We start from the raw sequence: 18,768 nt of genomic DNA, 5'->3' as shown, positions 1-18,768 counted from the left end.
AATCACTAACTTGTGGTGGTTTTGCAGGATGTTGCTTTTCTCTCTTCTTCTTCTCTTTAGGGTTGATACAAAGAAAAAAAAAACTCTATAATTTTCAAAAAGAGATCACACTAATTCCTTTCTCTCAAAAATTCTCTCCCTCTCTTCCAAAATCTCAGAGCCCACACACTCTTGAGAAATTCTCATCCTAAAAGAGAATACAGAGGTCTCACTTCTAGTGGTGGCTATTTTGAATCGTGACTGTTCGAAGAGGAATTGCGTGAAGAAATTAGTTTCTTCAAGGGTACGTATTTCTCCCAACCCTTTCTCTCTCTCTTTTTTGTTTTAAAGTTGCATGTAGTAAATTCTTTATTAATGCATAATTGCATGTTCTGTAATTTCATTGTTATGTGAAAATAAAAATTGGGTTGATCCCTGCTTTCGCTACGGATCTTCACAGTTTCTTAAAACACAACATGCATGGCCCGAATCAAATGAGGATATATTAAAAGAGATAGAACAAAGCATATTTCATGGAAACTTTTCTACACTCATGATCTTGAAGAAAATGGTGACATCAATGTACAACAAATTTGTTCGAAGAATAACCTGACCAACTTATTTACAATGGCATTACCTACAACAATCTTTGAAAAGTTGATGTACAACACTGGAATGCAGTGACTCAAAGATCTCAAGTGGTGTTTCTATGAGAGGAAACAAATATATTGTATACTTTTAGGAGTATAAATTTTATGAAATATATACTCTTTTCTCTTCACTAGGATTTTTTTTCCTATTGGTTTTTTTTTAGTAAGATTTTAACGAGGCATAATTCATATATATATGTGAGCATCTAAGAGGTATTATAAATATTATAATATAGATGCCCAATGTTTAGTGTCTAAAAAGTCATATGTCAATCTTCATGTTGTCCATTCATGCTTGGTGTCCATGTAAAACCATATCCTACTTGCCACTTTGCCTATAAATAGAGACATTTGGTGGATCTTGAAAAACCTACACTAGTGAGAAAATCCACTTCAAAATCCAACTTTCAATTTCCATATTATTCTAATTTCATAATTTTAGTTATTTTCTCTTATAGTTTTATTATTATATTATATTTTCTTCATATTTGTATTTCTGTTGTGTTCTATTGTGCTCTTCAATTTTACGACAAGTGCGATGGATAAAAATATTAGAAAAGAATATATATTTTAGCTCAAAACTTAAAAAATAGGGTGAAATTGGACAAATTTTAAATCTATAGAATAGTTATTTTAAGCACCAATTTCCTATTAATATTGGAACAAAATCACTTGTGACAGCCAAAATTAATCGATATTTTCATTGCTTATCTCTCGTTTCTCATTTCTTTAAAAAACATATATTAGATTTGTGGTAGAAAAAATTAGGAAAATGGCGCAACCTACTCCCCATTTCAACTTAAATTAGAGGGAAAAAAGTATTACACCTAAAGCTAATATTTTTTTGCCGCATTCCTTCTATGAGCTTAGAAGCAGTGGCCGTCATAGCCCAAACGAAAGTCAAAAGACCTAACTCGTTCAATTGGACATGCAGGTTTTATTCATACAAGTTCCTCAAGGTTGAACAATGAGAAGATTTCAATCACTACAAATTAGAAGATATATTTCCTTACATTAAGGGTCATTTGAATCACATATATTATTTCATAAGCACTTCATGGATATGATATTAAATATCTAAAATTTAAATATCTAGTATTCAATTTTAAATTAATTAAATGAAAGAATTCCATAGATGAAATCATCAATTAAATTCAACATTATTTAATTTCTTGTGACATTAATTAATTATTTAATCAATTACATTAAAAACGAATAAATATTCTTATGTTAACATAATTAAATAATTTAAATTAATTACTAAAATATTTAGAGAAATTCTTATAAATTGAAAAATCTAAAAAATATTTATAATTTATAACAAAAAATTTCAAACACTATATATTTGTACTTGTGAACTTTTAACGTAAATATTTTTAAATATTTTTTATATTTAAAAAGATTTCAAATATTTAAACTAATACTAATTAATTATTATATTGATAATTAATAATTTATATTAAACATAAAATATCTTTGTAAAAGTTGAAATTTATTAAGTCTAAATAACATATTTATATTTACTAATTAATTAAAATTAATAGTAATGAATAGCTAATGTCAATTAATTAATTAATTAGGCGTTCTATCTCTCCCACCATTTTGTAAGGTATTAAAAAACTCATATCAATAGATGTTAAAATTCCCTAGATAATAATACCTATGAATTTTAAAAAATAAAAATTCTATAAAACAAACAAAAATATGAAATGTCTGTTTAAGAATACAAGAGGAGAGAGAACTTTGCTGAACCTTGGAACTATTTCTTCTGCTTCCATTTCTCCAATTAGAGGGAATAATAATGATTTGCTGACCAAATATGAATTACAAAATAACAAAAGAAGATATGAGGAAAAAGAAAAAACTGTACACAAGAATGGGGAAGGAAGAAGCTACACTAGTAATGATGCTCTGGAATGATGTAACTACCACCCCCCAACTATTTAGGGCAGCGGTGAACTAAAAATGGAGAAATCATTCCAAAACAATATACAGAGGAGGCTTTGGCTAATGTTCCTACCTACTCCTACCAAAAGTTTACCGATCCCACATGGCTTGAAATATGGGCGTTCTGTGCTTTAGCCAATGTACCAAATCCTTCTCTAGCGGTGAGTTGTTCAAGACCGCATCCAGCATTGGGCTCCCAATTACTTTGGGGGAGTTCTTGAATGACCATATACGATCCTTCGGCCACGGTCTCTGCGGCTGCTTCTCCTGAAGGAACCAAAATCATATCGGAATCAACTATAAGGTAGTAGTAGAATATCACTATAGTTCTTAGAAGGGATATATTACTAAATAGGCAGTAGGTTTGTTAGGACTTTTGGTTATAAATCGAGGAAGTGATAACCATCATGGGTTGACTTAGTGATAAATAAGGGAACTGCCCTTGATAAAGGACTAACAATTTATAGATTCCATTCATGGTGGTCACCTACCTAGATTTTGATATCCTACGAGTTTACTTGACACCTAAATGTTGTAGGATTAGGCAGGTGGTCCCGAGAGGTTAGTCAAAGTGCACATCAGCGTGCACGGATATCAAGAAAATGAGGGAATAGGGTTGAGAAGAGTGAAAAATTTTGTGGGATTTCCTTTGAAGAACTTAGGAGAGATTAGCCATCCTCTCAAAAGGCTAGGCTACCTTATTATTATTCTTATGACATTATACCATATTTTTATATATTTCCATTTTCTCTTACTCCTTCCTTGTGACGCAAAAAGTGTGAATTAATACCAACCAATGCATTAATTTAAGAACGGAGAAAGACTGACCATCCTTGACAGCATAAATTTGACAGTCTTTGGGCCATATACACGCTGCCGAGAAGGCTTCTGAACTCTGGCATAGAAGGAGCCTATCTCTGGCAAAGACAAGCAACCCCTGCTGGCCGTAGCCAGGCTACAATCTGGATCGATGTTTTGCTGGTTGTGCCAAAAAATTAGTTGCCCTAAGCAATAATTCGGACCATACGTCTTGCAGTACTCTTGAAAACCTGTCCCTAACTTATCCACATACTTGGGACCCAAGTCAAGTGAACTAATGTAAACTGGTGGGGAAGTTACAGCTTTGTATTCCTGCAAGTAAAAGCAAACATTGCCTTAATATATCGTGCTCAAACAGGAAAAATTGAAACTGAAAGCTGTGAAAATTATACAAGTCAGTACCTGTATTCTAAAAAAATTCTTAGTAAAAGCATAAATATGAATCAAATCTGCAGCAGCATCATTACGGGATTTGTATGTACAAGGAATGTTACGAACTTCATCTCTCAACCTACACAGAAGAAATGAAACGAATTCAAATAAACATCCAATAGACCGATATTATTGTATTTTTAAGCAGGGGCATACAAAGGTACTCACCACAATAGAGACTGTTGAAGTTCCTTTTGAATGTCATTAAAGCATAATGGATCGTGGGCACGAATCTTCAATTTGAGATCACTTATCAAGTCTTCTTCAACATGTGGAGCCATGCTCAGAAGCAGCTCCTCTACTAGTGATCCCTCTCCATTCCATATATAAGATACAGCTTCCTCAGGACTGAGCCTCTTCAATGGAGGTGGGGCATTCTTTGGGTCGCCAAAAATGCATCTCATCACATATCGCACCTTCACATAACAGTTAAAATGTTACTGAAAAGATGGACAAATATAAAGTTTCTACATCTTAAAAATAAAAGGGAAGGAAAAGACTACTCCACTCTAGAACCTTGTTTTCCTCCTTGCCAATCACAAAAACCTTATCTTATACCAAATATCACCACACATTCGAAACCAAACTTAGAAACAATGCTCCCGACGAACAGGAAGAAAATGTGGAACAGGAAACAATAATCTATTCCTGATCAAACCAACCCAATCAGGAAACAATAATCTATTCCTGATCAAACCAACCCAATAATACATACTACATAAACAGAACAAAACAAGATAAGAAGAGGGAAGTGAAGGTATTCACCTTGTCGAGAGTAACAGCCAAATTTTGTAGCCTTTGGTTGTAAACACCCTCCGCCTGTCAAGGCCATAAAAGAAATTACTTCTAGGAAAACAACAAAACTAATGCATTTCAACAAAAAACGTATGCACGCAAATATATGAATATAAATATCCTGAGTGTTCAAGCCATCATCCTCACACCTCAATTGTACTCACGAGATAACCATGTGACCCTACTACATTTGATTGCATAAATAGCTTGTAGATATCAAATCTTCTGTAGGTGGACACTATGACTTGAATCCATTTCCTCAATCTTGAATATTAAAGCATATGCATGGCATATTCATTTTACCTGAACTTCGGCATCACTCTTCTCAACATCAAGGCAGATATCTGAGAAGTATTTCCTTTTCTCTTCCAAATTATGAGCCAGAATCTCTTGCGGAAGCTTTGTTCTTTCAAAGTTAATGAACCTCACCTGAAACCAAACTCCAAGGGTGGAGAAAATAATATCATACACAAATAGATACCAAAAGCACCAAGGCACCCAGAAAAGGCACTTACCACACGAGCTGAATAAGCCACCAACCAATCAGGTAAACCCCCGAGTAAACAACTGCCTAATCCAGCCCTACCCAAGTCAAGATAGTCATCTTCTGACACTGTATTTAATTCACAGGCCTCTAGCATCAGTTGATGACAATCCAAAACGCCATGCCATTCCTCCAGTACCTGGTGGAAAGACAACGTGTCCTGATTATCTAGTACTAGGGCCACACAGATGATCAAGCCAGGGAACAAGTAGACAGAACAACCACAATAACCAATAATACATTGATATATTGAGGGAATATGAAAACCAAAGATCTCTTAGCACGTGAAAACAAACATAAACTGAAACCAAAGAGGTGCACCATGTCTTTTTTCTAGAAATGTTCCCTCCAAATATTACCTTAAGAAAGGCACCATCACCAGTCAAATTCAAGTAGCTACCTCGGCAAACATGGCTGCCACATAAACAGACTGATGCTTCGTATTCTTCCTTGCTCTGATGGAGTGAAAAGTAACATTAGAGGAAACAAAGAAACCCAAAGAACTGGATCAGAAAAGCATTACAAAAAGACATACCTCCGTGACAGAATTATAATCAAATGTAATTTCTTCACCATACTGTATTTTGCGCAAGGTATAAATTCCAATTTGGTAATGGCCATCCACGGCAGTAACTCTGCGTTTTAAAACAATACGTTGGAATTATCTATGATTTGTAAAAAAAAAATATGGGGATATTGTAGTAACTATCACAAAGCAACAACACAGAACTTAGAACTCAAGGACACAGTTGTACAACTCATAGAACAGATGTTCAAGTAAGATCATAAGCAACAATACAAAGCTAAGACAAGCAAATAAAAATGATTATGGAGCCAGGTTCATAAAAGTTATTATTCAGAAAACTAGGTTGAAATCAATGCAGTTTATTCTTTTTCTCTCTCTCTTTTTTTTTTTTTTTTTTGGTTGTTGAACCAGAATGCATCCATCTACTTCCTTTAATATTTAAATTTATTCTAAGATAACAATATTTCTTGTAATGTTAGAGTAGAGATAAGACCTTCAGTATCAGGGAAGATAATAGATACCTCAAATTTCATACTAATATAGAAAATAATAATTAAACATCCTAATGTTAGAAGTTAAGATTATGATTGCTAGTGGTACTCTTTACTAAAAGAATGTTGACGAGGCTTGAGGCTCTGGATTAGAGTTGTACACCCTTCAGTGTTTTCAAAGCACCGCGGCGCACTTTCAAGGCAACAAGCTCTTTAATCGCCTCAAGGCGAGAGGCAATCAAAAAGCGTTGCCCAACTGAAGCAGAGCAAACTTAAAAAAAATTAATAAATAGATAAATACTATTTTTACAATTATTGATAAAAGAAAATACATTGATTTTTAATATATTAAAATATTAACAAAATTATTAAGAATTAAAATAAAAATTAACTAAAACAATATGAGAAAGAAATATATACTTGAAAAAAGAAATAGAAATAGAAATGATTTTAAATAGGTAAAAATTAGTTCTTTGAGTAATGGGGTACAAACTTTGCCATTTGGTAGTTTGGTTGGCATGCAGCCAACATTACTTTAATGCTGGCAGCCCACCCTTCACTTATCTTCAAGGAAATGTAAGAAATAAAAGAACATTTCTTCTTCCCTTCTGATTTTTGACCCCTCTTCTTCTTCCTTTGCTTCATTTTTGAAAGCAACCGATGGATGGCCCGTTGGGTAAACAAAAAGATGACTTCTTCTCAACTTTTTTCTACTACTTGTGCTATTATTTTTTTTCATTTCTCCTTCCTTTCTTTGGTTTTTCTTGACTTCTTGTTTAAATCATGATTCTTCTTGATTCTTGATATTAAAGAAGAAAGTTTGAAGAAAGCAGAAAACTAAAAAACTTGAAGAATCATTAAAAGAAAAAAAAGGCGAGCGCGTGTGTCGCCTTGAACATACGTTCAAGGCAACAGAAAGACGCAAAAGGCGAGGGCCCCATTGAAGGTGCTCACCCAAGGTACTTGCAAGGTGGTATGGCCTCCCATTGCCTCGCTTCTTGTCTAAGGCGAGCACCTGACTGCGCCTCAACAATCCTGACACCCTTCTCTCTGTCTCTAGTTTTGATAGATTTATGGATTTGGTTCTTACAAATGCTTTTATTCCGTGTCAATCTGAGTCTCCTTTTACTCAATATAGTTTATCTTTTTTTCTTCCCAATTGGAGAGATTATTAGTTATTAAATAGAAGTGTTGGGTTTACCCTATTTCATTCACAAAGCAAACTATACAAGGATACCTCATGTCCATCTCTCACTTTCTTGCTGTATTATGTGTTCTTCTAGCTCAGAACACCCAGGATTCTTTTTTGTGCACTGCTCATTTGCCTCCAGACAACGATCTTAGATGCTTTTGGTTGGTCCTTATCTATGCCTAACAGCATTTATGATATCCTAGCCTCCATATTTGTAGAATATCCCTTTCAAGGTGTCTAGAAGGTTTTGTGACCTACCATCAATAGTGTTTTCCTCCAGTTTCTTTGGGTGTGAAAGGAATGCACAAACTTTCAAGGACTCATTCTCTACCTTTGATAGTTTTCTGGATTTCACCCTTTTTCATATCAAAGTCTTTCTTCCTTGATTTCAAATTAGAGGACTTTCCTATAGTTCACCTAATTTATAGGTGTTGGGAGTTCTAACCCACCCTTTCATTCACCGATAAAGTTCTAAACCATGAGCCGCTAACGTGCGGGAGATAGATAGAGAGAGAGAGAGAGACCTAGGCTTTTAAGAGAACTTACTTTGCTTCACAATTAGGTCGGCATGAATGGCAAATGCGGCTTGCATAGTTTGCTTTGTGCATGGCATCAACTACCACTAAATCATAACCATCCCCATCACCCTGCCCAAGAGAGGACAATGAGAAATCAACTAAGTATGTGGAATAAAGAATTAGAAACTATATATAGTGAAACACATATAATGATATAAATATATAAATACAACTGAGTTAAGTAGAAGCACCTTTGGTCTTTCTAAATAGATATTATAAAATTCGGGAGCTGGGTCCTTGTCATTTTTCTGTAATGACCTAATTCCATCCTGTTTCTCGTACCATTTCCATACAGGATAAACCTAAATAAGAGAAAGATGATAAACATGTAAATACTGGCACAGATATGTGAATTTCATTCCCAAAAAAACCATGCAAGAACACAAAATTGAAAAACTGCCCTGAATAGCAGATAATAAAAAGTAACGAAAATGAGGATATTAAGGGCACAGGAGTACTGTACTATCTGGCAACTTAATTAAATCCAACCTAGTCTATACATAAAAATATTAAATATCTTATTAAAACGTATATACACTTTTAGTATGATTCTCTAAATCCACTATCTGAAAAGAGAGCTGGAGAAGAAATACAATGTCTCTTTATCACTATCGTAAACCCTAAACACAATAAAATAATCTCAATCCAAAATTCTAAGAACTGCAGCCATACCTCTCCCAAAAATTCAACAACGAAATCGTCTTCTCCAAAACCTTCCTGTTTGTTGCATACAACACCCAGCCCCTAATACACAATTAGCAGACAAACCAAGAACAAAAAGTGATATCAGAAAAATTGCCAAGTCATGGAAGATGAGAAAAAGTTTGGAAAGGGTAAGTCGATAAGATGGTGCTTGCATACCTTCCTATAAGCAACATACTTATCTTCTGGTCGACTATGTATGGCCTTCAAAATACCTTGACACAGCCTCATTGTTCGTATATCACATTCTTCTGCAGCAACCTTCTCAATTTCTTCAATAACGGGCAGTAAAGGATACTTCATGGGAGTATTTCCTGTGCCTGTAAAATGTATGGCCTGTTTATTCAGAGTGCGAAGCAGCACATCTTCAATAAACAAATGTTTTTCCATTAGAGACCAATCCAATTCTTCAGGCACAGAATCAAGCAAAAGATTGTGTGTATATGGGTCAATTCCATAAACTTCCTGCTCTAAAACCTCATCCCCAATTTTCTTTCGAGGCTTGTAGTCCTTGACTTCAGGAAGTTCCATATCCAACTCCTCAGCACCATTCTTCTGAGCATTTAATTTCTCGACATAGTCATCTGGTAAAGATACCCTCATCTTGCGTCGCACTTCCTCCTCATCAGCTATGACAACATATTCGTCGATCAACTCATACTTTCTTGTGACAGGAGGAACAAGGCTTGCTTTTGTCATACGAGCACCCCATTCACGGTCATCCATAGTAGAATCAAATGCCTCATCAAGAATAAAGCATTTATCTCCTCTGGATTCAAGTCGACCTGATGAATACTCCAAATCACTTTCCGTATCTGAGACACTGTTCTCGCTGCCACTCTTGCCATCTCCAGAAGACCTATCAAACTCATCAGATGTTTCACTCTCGGATCCCATTGCTTTCTTATTCAATCTGGATAAGCGCCTCCTAATTTCTCGATCAGATGCATACTCTCCATGGTCTAAAGCGCCATTTCCAAATATGGAGCCGTTGCTTCTGTTTGTGTATTTCCTTTCAGTACCTATTTTACCAAGCCGCCTTTTGTACTTTGAAGCAGCAGAAGAACCAAGTCTTGAAGAAGAGTCATCTTCCCAAGAGCTCACTTCATCCTTCTCCAGACGTACCTTTGATTTCTTCTCCAAACGGGTGGCAAGCTGAATGAATAGCGTAATGATGTGATTCATATCTCCATCACCCCGGCTCTTAGCTCTGCAAGAGCATGAAGGTATACATTTTATGGCAGAAAATGCACAATCCAAGACCTCAAGAGAATATGAACGACTAAAAGCTCCAGAAACAGAAAGAAGAATGGTATTACATTAAAATGAAAAAATATTTTCAAGAAGAAGGGAACAGCAAGCATATAGAAATAGTTCCTGAAAATTATATTTACTGAAGTCACAAAAAACCGCCCACAGACAAAAACTGGAACCATTTAACATCAACAAAGCTGAAAACAAAACAAGAATTTTACTTCATGGTTGTAAATGAGATTTAAGAAACGGTATCCACCTCTAGAAATAGAAATCATTTTAATAAATAGTTTTTCAAAAACAGTATTCTTACAACCTTGAAAAGTAAATAATTAATTATTGACGTTTTTTGAAAAAAAAAATAATAATAACAACCTGTTATTTTCCAAGTTTAAATAAATCTTTATACAAGCACACCAAACTGGAACTCAGTTGACCATTCATCAGATAATGGTTGCACAAAACACATTTGCTTTCCTCCTAATCCATGTTAACCTTTCGAGAGGGATTGCAATTATTAAACAAGAGACTCTAATTAGTCCAACAAAATGTAAACCAGTCGCAAAATGGGGAAAAGTCAAAAGGTATCCAAATAAAACATACTTTATTGCATCCCTACACATTCGACTGATGTCTTCCTTGACAGAACCAAGCCCCCGCTTAATGTAATAACCGTTTCTAATTCTGTCCTGAATTTCTGCAACCTGCACAGCATAGAGATGAGAAACAGTGATAAATTTCAGAACAAAATAAATGCTCTGCTATACTAAAATAGTAAAATATGAACAGAGTACCTTGGGCACAAAGAATTCAAATGTATTGTCCCTCATGATCTCCTTCAGACTGGAAGCAAGAAATTCCACCATCCTCTTATATCCAACTTCTGATTTCTTAATAGACCATTGTCTCATGCGGGCATCTCTAGAAACAATTGATGAGGACTTTCTAGCATCAAATACTTTTGAACGCTTGTATAAGCTTCTGCGGAATAACTGATTTGCTGACTCTCGCTTATCCACACTCTCAAAATACTCCTTCAGCTCCCCAAAATCATCCGCATTAGAACTGAGGCCCTTAATTTTAGAAAGAGAAGATTTTTCAGTTATATGCTTGAGGCTCCTCATTTTAGAATGTGTTTCTTCATTGTTTTTAGAAGCATTTAAACTTCTTTTCACCCAATTTATATTTGGGTACTTAGAAGGCAAATCAATGAACTGACTGCAGCCTCGAACATCTATAGAGGCTAACTGAGGAAACATGCCAAGAATCTCTTCAAGTATTACTGGGGTAATGTTGGTGCAGCCAACTAGAATTATAATAGTGACCTTTTCTTTATTGTAAGTACTCTGCAATCACAAATATACAATAAGGTTAAACTGAAATTAAATAGATGACCCCATGCAACACAGGCCTTTGAGATATCACTTACCATGATATTCATGAATGTGGAATTTGTACAGTTTGGACCCAAAGATGATAAATCAACCTGTTTGGAGATATCCTTGTAAAACCTAACAGCCGCTCTCCAGTGCTTACAAGTTACAGAAGCGAAAGATAAGGATTTTAGGTCAGACTGCAGAAAATGAAAAATCCGTGCCAGAATATGACCATCAAGGAAACCCCAGGACTCAACCTCCAAACTTGTACTCTCTTCTCCGTGGAAAGTAGCATCACCACATAAATCCTCAAATGCAATTTCATCCTTTTGATGTTGATGCAGCAAATCCTCATCCACTTCATAATCGTCTTCACTTTCATCAACCAGCACTCTGGCTCTTTTAGCAGCACGTGCACTGCCATCTGTAGTTCCCGAAATCCAGCCACCCCCAATGTGAAATCAGAAATATGATCAGAAATCATGAAATAATTAAGGAAAGCACTCATGAGAAATACAAGTCAGTTACTGTACATCAGTACGTGGTACAACAAAATGACTAAGATTCAAACAATAAGATGAAGGAAACATATGGTCATAAAAAACCTACAAAAAAAATAATAATCACAAGGACCATAATAACAAATAAATGCAACTTATCAATTATTGACAACCCTACCCCTTCCATGGGGCAAATGCTCATAGAGGATGAGAGTAGAAAGACCTACATCCTGAAAATGAAAAGAAAAAGATACATTCAAATTCAAAAATGACTTCACCAATACCTGATTTCCAGTGCATGGTCTTCTCCATCTCCTTCTTTGGTTGCTTTGCATTGATCCATGGATCTAAGACATCATTTATTGCTGCAGCGAACTCCCGGCTCTTGTAAAATTTCATAACTAATTCATGTAACTTTCCTCGAGTAAATCCAACAAACTGAGGATGTAGTTCATGAAACATATCTGAAGTTTTGATGAGTCCACCAAAGGAATTGTCCCCAGATACTGAAACTGGATTTTTTGTTGTATCACCTAATAATGGTACTTTCTCCATCTGAGTCCTTGTCGATTCAGAACATTCTGCAAAAGATGTTACAGGAACCCATACCCTATCAAACTTCCTGAAAACACTACTGTTCTTTTGAATAACACCTTGATCTACTAGTAACTGTAGTTCTGAAAATGAAGAAGGCCCACATTCATGTCCAGCACCATCAAGGTAATACCAATCACCAAAATGCAACTGCAAGTCATCATACGAGCAAAGTCGATCTTTAGGGATGCTAATAAAAGCAGTAGCCTTGAAGGACCTCTCTGAACTTACATCTCGAGCAATCTTCAACTGAGAATCACCATCAGCTGATCGCTTCCCATCAGCATTTGAAGAGAATAGCCTAGACCTTGAATGCCCTTTACCCCTAACCTTCATGCGAGGCTCAGAGACAAATGAACCATGATCCTTTACCACACAAGCGTTTATCCTGATGACAGGTAGCATAGTTCCCTTAGTCCCCCTTACTGCTGCCGTTAGCCTATCATCAAGACAAGTAAATGCCCAAGGAGGCAGATCAAGTCGTTTACTTTGAGAAGGATAATACAACTCATCCTTCTGATGCCATCTAGGATCCTCATAACCTGATTTGGACATCTGACATAGTGGAAAACCATCATTCAGAACAAGCTTCTTTCTAGCATTTCTTTCTGGGGCAGATTCATCATTTCTCCTCCAATCACCACCCTTGCAAGACCATGGTCCAGAAGTCAAGTCACCATCATCAACTACAAAGTCCTTGTCAGATGGTACATATGTTTTGGAACCAGAATCCACTGATGTTGCAAAGTCAGTAAATTCCACAACATCATCAGTACTTTGATCGAGCTGTTCACCAAAATGATCTGAGAAACCTGTGAAGATCAAGATTAAACAATGGAAGGAGCTGTATTTCACCCAAAATTGAGACCAAGTATCAAAATGACAAATTACTTTTACTTTTTTTTTTAATAGCAAATCAAATGGCACAACGTCACACCAGTGAAGCTACGAGTCATAAAATGACTATGACTCATACCTTGCCTCCGATTGAAACGAAGACAATTAGGTTTGAAGAGTTACAGTTAGTTTATGCCTAAATTACTTTTACTAAAAAAGGAAAAACAACTAAACACTAAAAGAAAAACCCCTTCATCACCCTCACCCCAAAAACCTATGATGTGTAAAAATGCAGTACAGAACCCTAAGAACACATTTATCCATTGAATTCCATGCATCCTATGTGCAACCCATGTTTTCCGGCCCAACTTAGTCTTCCAACCACATTTTGCCATAAGAAAAACTCCTTCTTTATGTGTTTGTATATATATTTGAAACAGAAACAACACTTTTCATGGATGAAATGAAAAGAGATTAATGCTCGAATTACAATGCAGTATAGCCATAAAGGAAATGTAAATCCAATAAGACTAGGGATCAGGCACACCAAGATATCTCAACTAGGTTAACACACCCATAAAGAAATGTACAATCCGAGATGCACCCAAGTATTGCTCCTGTCGATTTGTTTTTGCAATTTAGGGCATGTTTGGGAGTGACCAAATCACTTCAATTTTTAAATGGTAATGTTTGGCAATGGTAGATAAGTGATTGAAAGGATCCAAAATCACTTTAAGTGATTCACAATCAACTTGGGAGGTGATTTTCAAGTATTTTTGGTGAGTGATTGGGAGATATTTTGATTTTAAAATGACTGTAACTCATATAATAAATGGTGGATAAAAACCCTCCTTATTTCATTTTATTGTGTCCTAAAATTATGTGAAATTTTAATTTGTTTTTCTATCACTCTCCATCATTATTTATCTCACTTCTTCCTCCTGCTTTCTCACTTTTCTCTCCCAAGTTTTAAGATCTTTATTGTAACTTTATTCTTTGTCTAAGATGTTTATCCTTTTTTCTCTCCTAATATTTTCTTTTTTAGATATTGGCAAATTTTTAACTCTAAAATATTAGTCTCTCTACAATTTTTGCATCTCTCCAATTTTTTTCTAGCTCAAAAAGTTTTTTGTTTTCTTATATCTTGCTAATTTCATTTTTCTATCTTTGAATTTTCTCTCCCTTAATTAAAATTCTCTTCATTCTTTTTTGTCCCATGCTAAAATGTATGCCCCCTCCTCCCTATATCTAAAATGTTCCCCTCAAGCTCTCTTCAGTTTTCTCCTTTTGCACTTAAATTTTCATTTTCCTCCTATTTTTTCTCTCTCCATAACATTAGATTGCCACCTTTTTCTCACAAACGTAATGCATTTTTAGTAATTTCATGATTCTAAAATTACTTTTGAAAATAAACATTAATCGTGAGAAAATACTTCTAAATGAGATCAAAATATCTTTTACAAGCGTAAAATCAAATATTAAATTAATTTATAATTAAATACTTTTACAAAAAATAATTATAATTACAATTAAATTATTTTCTTCAAAATCTTCTTTCTAAAATCACTCACAAACATTAAATTGATTATATGAAAATAATAATAATAATAATAATAATAATAAATCACTTATAAACAAATCATTTTCTCTAAAAACACTATTTATAAAATCACTCCCAAATATGCCCTTAAGTATCACAGTTGGTTACATGCTAGGATCTATGATTAGAGAAGCCAAACAGAGTTCTTTCTCCAAGATGCCATGATTACTCACCCTTTTTTCCAATTAATGTAAGCCTTTTTTGGTACTTTATAATTACACACTTCTTTTTATTAATGACAATTGGAGAGTATATTTGCTTTCTCGCTTGGTATTTGGCTTCTAGGTTAGGATTTTGGAGGATGTCTTACGTTCTCCACACAATTCTTGTACTTTCCGTTTCTTAAGTTTAATGTCCCGAAAAATTAAGATAAAAATTAAAAATTAAAAATTATAGAAGTTTTCAAATGAAACTGTATCTTATCAAATATATATATATATATATATATATAGATATATATATATAGATATATATATATATATATATATAGAGAGAGAGAGAGAGAAGAATTAACTTATACCTTCGGAGATGGCCAATCTTTCCCATTGTTCACCATCCAAAGTCATCTGCAAAACTTCTGCAAGAAAACAGATAAACGGGAAAAGTCTAAGAAATCCCCAATGAATAAGGCAAGGAGGGATTTTGCCAGAAGTTTTTTAGAAAGAGTGAAAAAGGTTAGAACAAATACCTGCAATTGTTTCAAGTTCTCTGCCAGGAATAACAGTGATATCCTCCAACAAAGCACCGATCCTTTCATCGATGTGAAGATCTCCTAATGCCTCAGAAGCATCCACACCTTCATCAGAAGGTAAATTTGGTTCATCACTAGGAATTTGATTATGTTCAGAATGACCACCTTGAATGTTTAATTGTCCAGTATCTGTGACATCTGCCAACACATTGCCGGTTGCTTCAGGAGGGCTCACCAACTGAGTAACAGAGTCTGGTACAATGGATGGAAAATTTATGGTGACCAAAGGAGAAACAGCATTCTCGACTGTCATCCATCTATCACTATCCAAGTGCTTGATAAAGTGATCCGACATTAAAGAACCTTCTTCAACAAGTGCCTTCAGATCATACAGTCTTGTAGGTCCACACTCCACACCATAATAATCAAGATAAAACCATTTACCTGTTGATGTATCAGTAACCAAGGGAGCATGTGGCGGGGTATCGCAAATATCCATATCCTCCTCCATGGAAGGCAGCTCTTCAGGAACTCCATCCACATGAGACAGTTCTGTACAAGTTTGGTTTGGACTCTGAGACTTCTCCTCCCCTTCATAAGACCTGCAGTCACCAACAGTCTCGATAGATCCATTGGTATTCTGCTCGTTGATCTCGTCACAGGATTCTTTTGTTGTCGCAACTGATTCTCTTCCATCAGAGTCCTTTGGTGTAGTTTTATCTTCCCGAGTTCTGCTTTCATTGTGCAGACTATGTTTTTCACTTCCTTTGCTTCTTCGGCTTGTTTCTCTGTGGTTATTGATCCTACTCCGGTCAAGAGGTGATCTGTCCAAATAGTTCGGTGTTCGATCTCTACGACCATGACACCGAGCTCGATCTTGTGGGGACCGCTCGGCATGAGGACTACGATAACGATGGTCATAGTGACGACTCCGGTCATATGGTGATTTATCCCGACCATATGGTGATCTTTCACCAATAAATGGTGATCTATCCCGATAAGCAGGGCTGCGGTCCCTGTGATCGTGATATCGAGCTTTTTCACGAGGTGACCTATCAGAATGACCAGGACTATGCCCATGTCTGTTATAAGCTTCCCGAGAAGATGTAGAAGAAGATTCATAATGTCTCGTAGAGAACTTATCAGATGAAGATACCCGAGAAGAAGAAGAAGAATTTTTACAAGACCTTTCCATAGGGCGGATTGAATAATGATCAGAGTGAGAAGTTCTACTGCTCTCCTCTGAAAGCCTCCTGCTTTTTGAGCCAGCATAATCCCCATAATCACCATAATGTTTACGCTCAAAATTATCTGATTCCAGACTATAGCGCTTCAAACGATTGCTAGAAGAATAATCTTTTCCAAAGTTCTTACCATCATTGTAGTCGTTCCTATGAGAAACTTCATCATTCAAAAGCTTTGAACCATACCTTGAACCTCTGTCTTGGCCATTCTCCCATCTGGGTGTAGTTTTTCCGTGCTGATTCCCACTTCGATTTAGTTCTTTCCTTCTTATAACATCATCAGTTGAGTACTTCACAAGAGGTGGTGTTGGCTCACGCACACTTTTCCAAGCTCTGTCCTTCTCAGACTCGTATCTGCGTGTTCTTGAATAACGAAAGTCGTCCTTCAGAATATCACCCTTTTCCCATCTATCTGGAATGAACTCTCCTCTCTCAATTTCATCCTTCGCCAACCTCCGTGATCTATTCTCAGCCTCAAGCTTTCTACTCTTCTCTGGAACTATCTCCCCTTTCTCTATATCCCCTCTCCGCCATTTTCCCCGTACATGGTCTCCTTTTTCAATCTCCGGTTTCCTCCATTTTTCACTGTTTTCAATTCCACCTCTTCTTGACTTCTCAGGCACAAACTCCCCATTCTCTACTTCCACTCTCGACCACTTCAACGTTCCCAATTCACCCTCTTCAACTTCATCTTTCTCTGCATTATCAACACCATTTTCAGCATGCCCAACTTCTCTGCTACTCTTACCTGGCTTATCCAATCCTGATTCTGTTCTTCCCAATTCAACATCCTTCGCTACGACCTCTTCTTTCTTCACCTTCATCTTCTGCTTCCGTTCTGCCTCACTGAATTTGACTGTAGACTTTGAATTGAACCCATTATTCTTACCTGCACAAAGCATTTTCTCTGAAGGAATTGGAAACGTCTCCATAATATGCTGCTGTTGTTGTTGCAAAGGTATGCATGCGACGCCTCCATCGCCCATGGAAATCTCACCTCTATCGCTTAAACTCAAAACCCTAACTCTCCCTTTCGCCAGGGCTCTCGATGCTCATACTGCGATATCTTCAAATTCTTGAATCTTCCTCCCAATTCAAGACCCTGTTTTTTCCAAAAGAGAAAACCCAACACCAAAGTCAAGCCCAAACAATGTAGGGTTTAATAAACCAAATAAAACGAAGAACTCGCAAAATTCCCGAAACAAGTAATCATCCACCCCCGACGAACAACCCCCGCTCTCAATACCAAAACCTATCTATTGAATTCCGTAAATGTAAAAAGAGAAACCCCAAAGAAAATCAATAGAACCAAAATTTTTCCGAGAAAAACAAAATTGAACGAAGACTGAATAGATCCGGAAAGGAAAAAATCGTAGCTGCGACAGACCGTAGAGCGCGCGAGAGACTGAGTAAGCGATGTACGGATCAAGAAGAACTCAATTGATTACAAGTTCTGAAATCAATCTCTCTGAAAATCTCCCTCCTTTTAAAACTTCGTGAAAAAATTTTCCAATCTTTCTTCCCTTTAAACGCTCTATCTTTGAGTCGCTCTTTGGTTGCGTTCTATGTTGGTCTGAAAGAGGAAGCTTTCTTGTTCTTTTTTTTTTCTTTTTTTTTTTTTTCTCCTTCCAACAATTCCGATCGTTGCCCTTTGGTGAATTTATCGGGGTCTAGGAAGTAATTGAGTGAAATTACGAACAAGGACACAGGTTATTTTGACGGCGAATGGGCTGATTCGGACTTTCACGACTGATTAAACTTTATGAAAACTATCGATCTGATTTTCTTTTTCTTTGTTATTAATATCCTGATCAACTAATTAATATTAAGAGGAATTATCGAGCGTTCTTTATTTTTATCTTTATCATTTTATTCGTGCGAATTTACTGTAATACCCTTGTACGGGTGAAGCGGTAGACGGGATATTTACTTTCGTAAATACGCCGTCTTTTTCCCAGATGAGAGGAGACGAGGAGATTGAGAAGTAAGGGTATTTTGGTAAATGTATCATGGTTTT

At 36.0% G+C, this 18,768-nt stretch overlaps 1 protein-coding gene across 1 annotated transcript; it reads right to left on the bottom strand.

Moving 5' to 3' along the window:
* Positions 1–2,371: 2,371 nt before the first annotated feature.
* SDG2 (SET domain protein 2) lies at positions 2,372–18,538 on the bottom strand. Its single transcript, XM_039031687.2, has 20 exons — positions 18,139–18,538; positions 15,505–17,853; positions 15,337–15,393; positions 12,070–13,191; positions 11,339–11,709; positions 10,704–11,255; positions 10,513–10,613; positions 8,815–9,865; positions 8,626–8,697; positions 8,145–8,255; positions 7,922–8,022; positions 5,702–5,801; positions 5,526–5,621; positions 5,138–5,305; positions 4,926–5,051; positions 4,593–4,646; positions 3,996–4,243; positions 3,798–3,906; positions 3,405–3,707; positions 2,372–2,843 (listed from the first exon to the last, which is right to left on the bottom strand). Exons 2-20 carry the CDS (start codon positions 17,735–17,737, stop codon positions 2,667–2,669), a joined length of 7,152 nt encoding a protein of 2,383 aa, XP_038887615.1. The 5' UTR covers positions 17,738–17,853; positions 18,139–18,538; the 3' UTR covers positions 2,372–2,666.
* Between the last annotated feature and the right edge of the window lie 230 nt (positions 18,539–18,768).

This window comes from Benincasa hispida, chromosome 5 (assembly GCF_027475165.1).
Source record: "Benincasa hispida cultivar pf3 chromosome 5, pf3_genome.v1.1, whole genome shotgun sequence".
Classification (NCBI taxonomy): domain Eukaryota; kingdom Viridiplantae; phylum Streptophyta; class Magnoliopsida; order Cucurbitales; family Cucurbitaceae; genus Benincasa; species Benincasa hispida.
The sequence above is the reverse complement of the archived record's forward strand: the minus strand, read 5'-3'. Positions and strand labels throughout refer to the sequence as shown.

What these genes read in the sequence shown, in the direction of transcription:
- SDG2 (XM_039031687.2), bottom strand. Translation starts at nt 17,737, where the DNA reads ATGGGCGATGGAGGCGTCGCATGCATACCTTTGCAACAACAACAGCAG. An exon ending in ATGTGTAGGGATGCAATAAA is followed by an intron (nt 9,866 to 10,512) that starts GTATGTTTTATT and finishes ATGCTCTTGCAG; the next exon opens with AGCTAAGAGCCGGGGTGATG. An exon ending in AGTATGTTGCTTATAGGAAG is followed by an intron (nt 8,698 to 8,814) that starts GTATGCAAGCAC and finishes ATTGTGTATTAG; the next exon opens with GGGCTGGGTGTTGTATGCAA.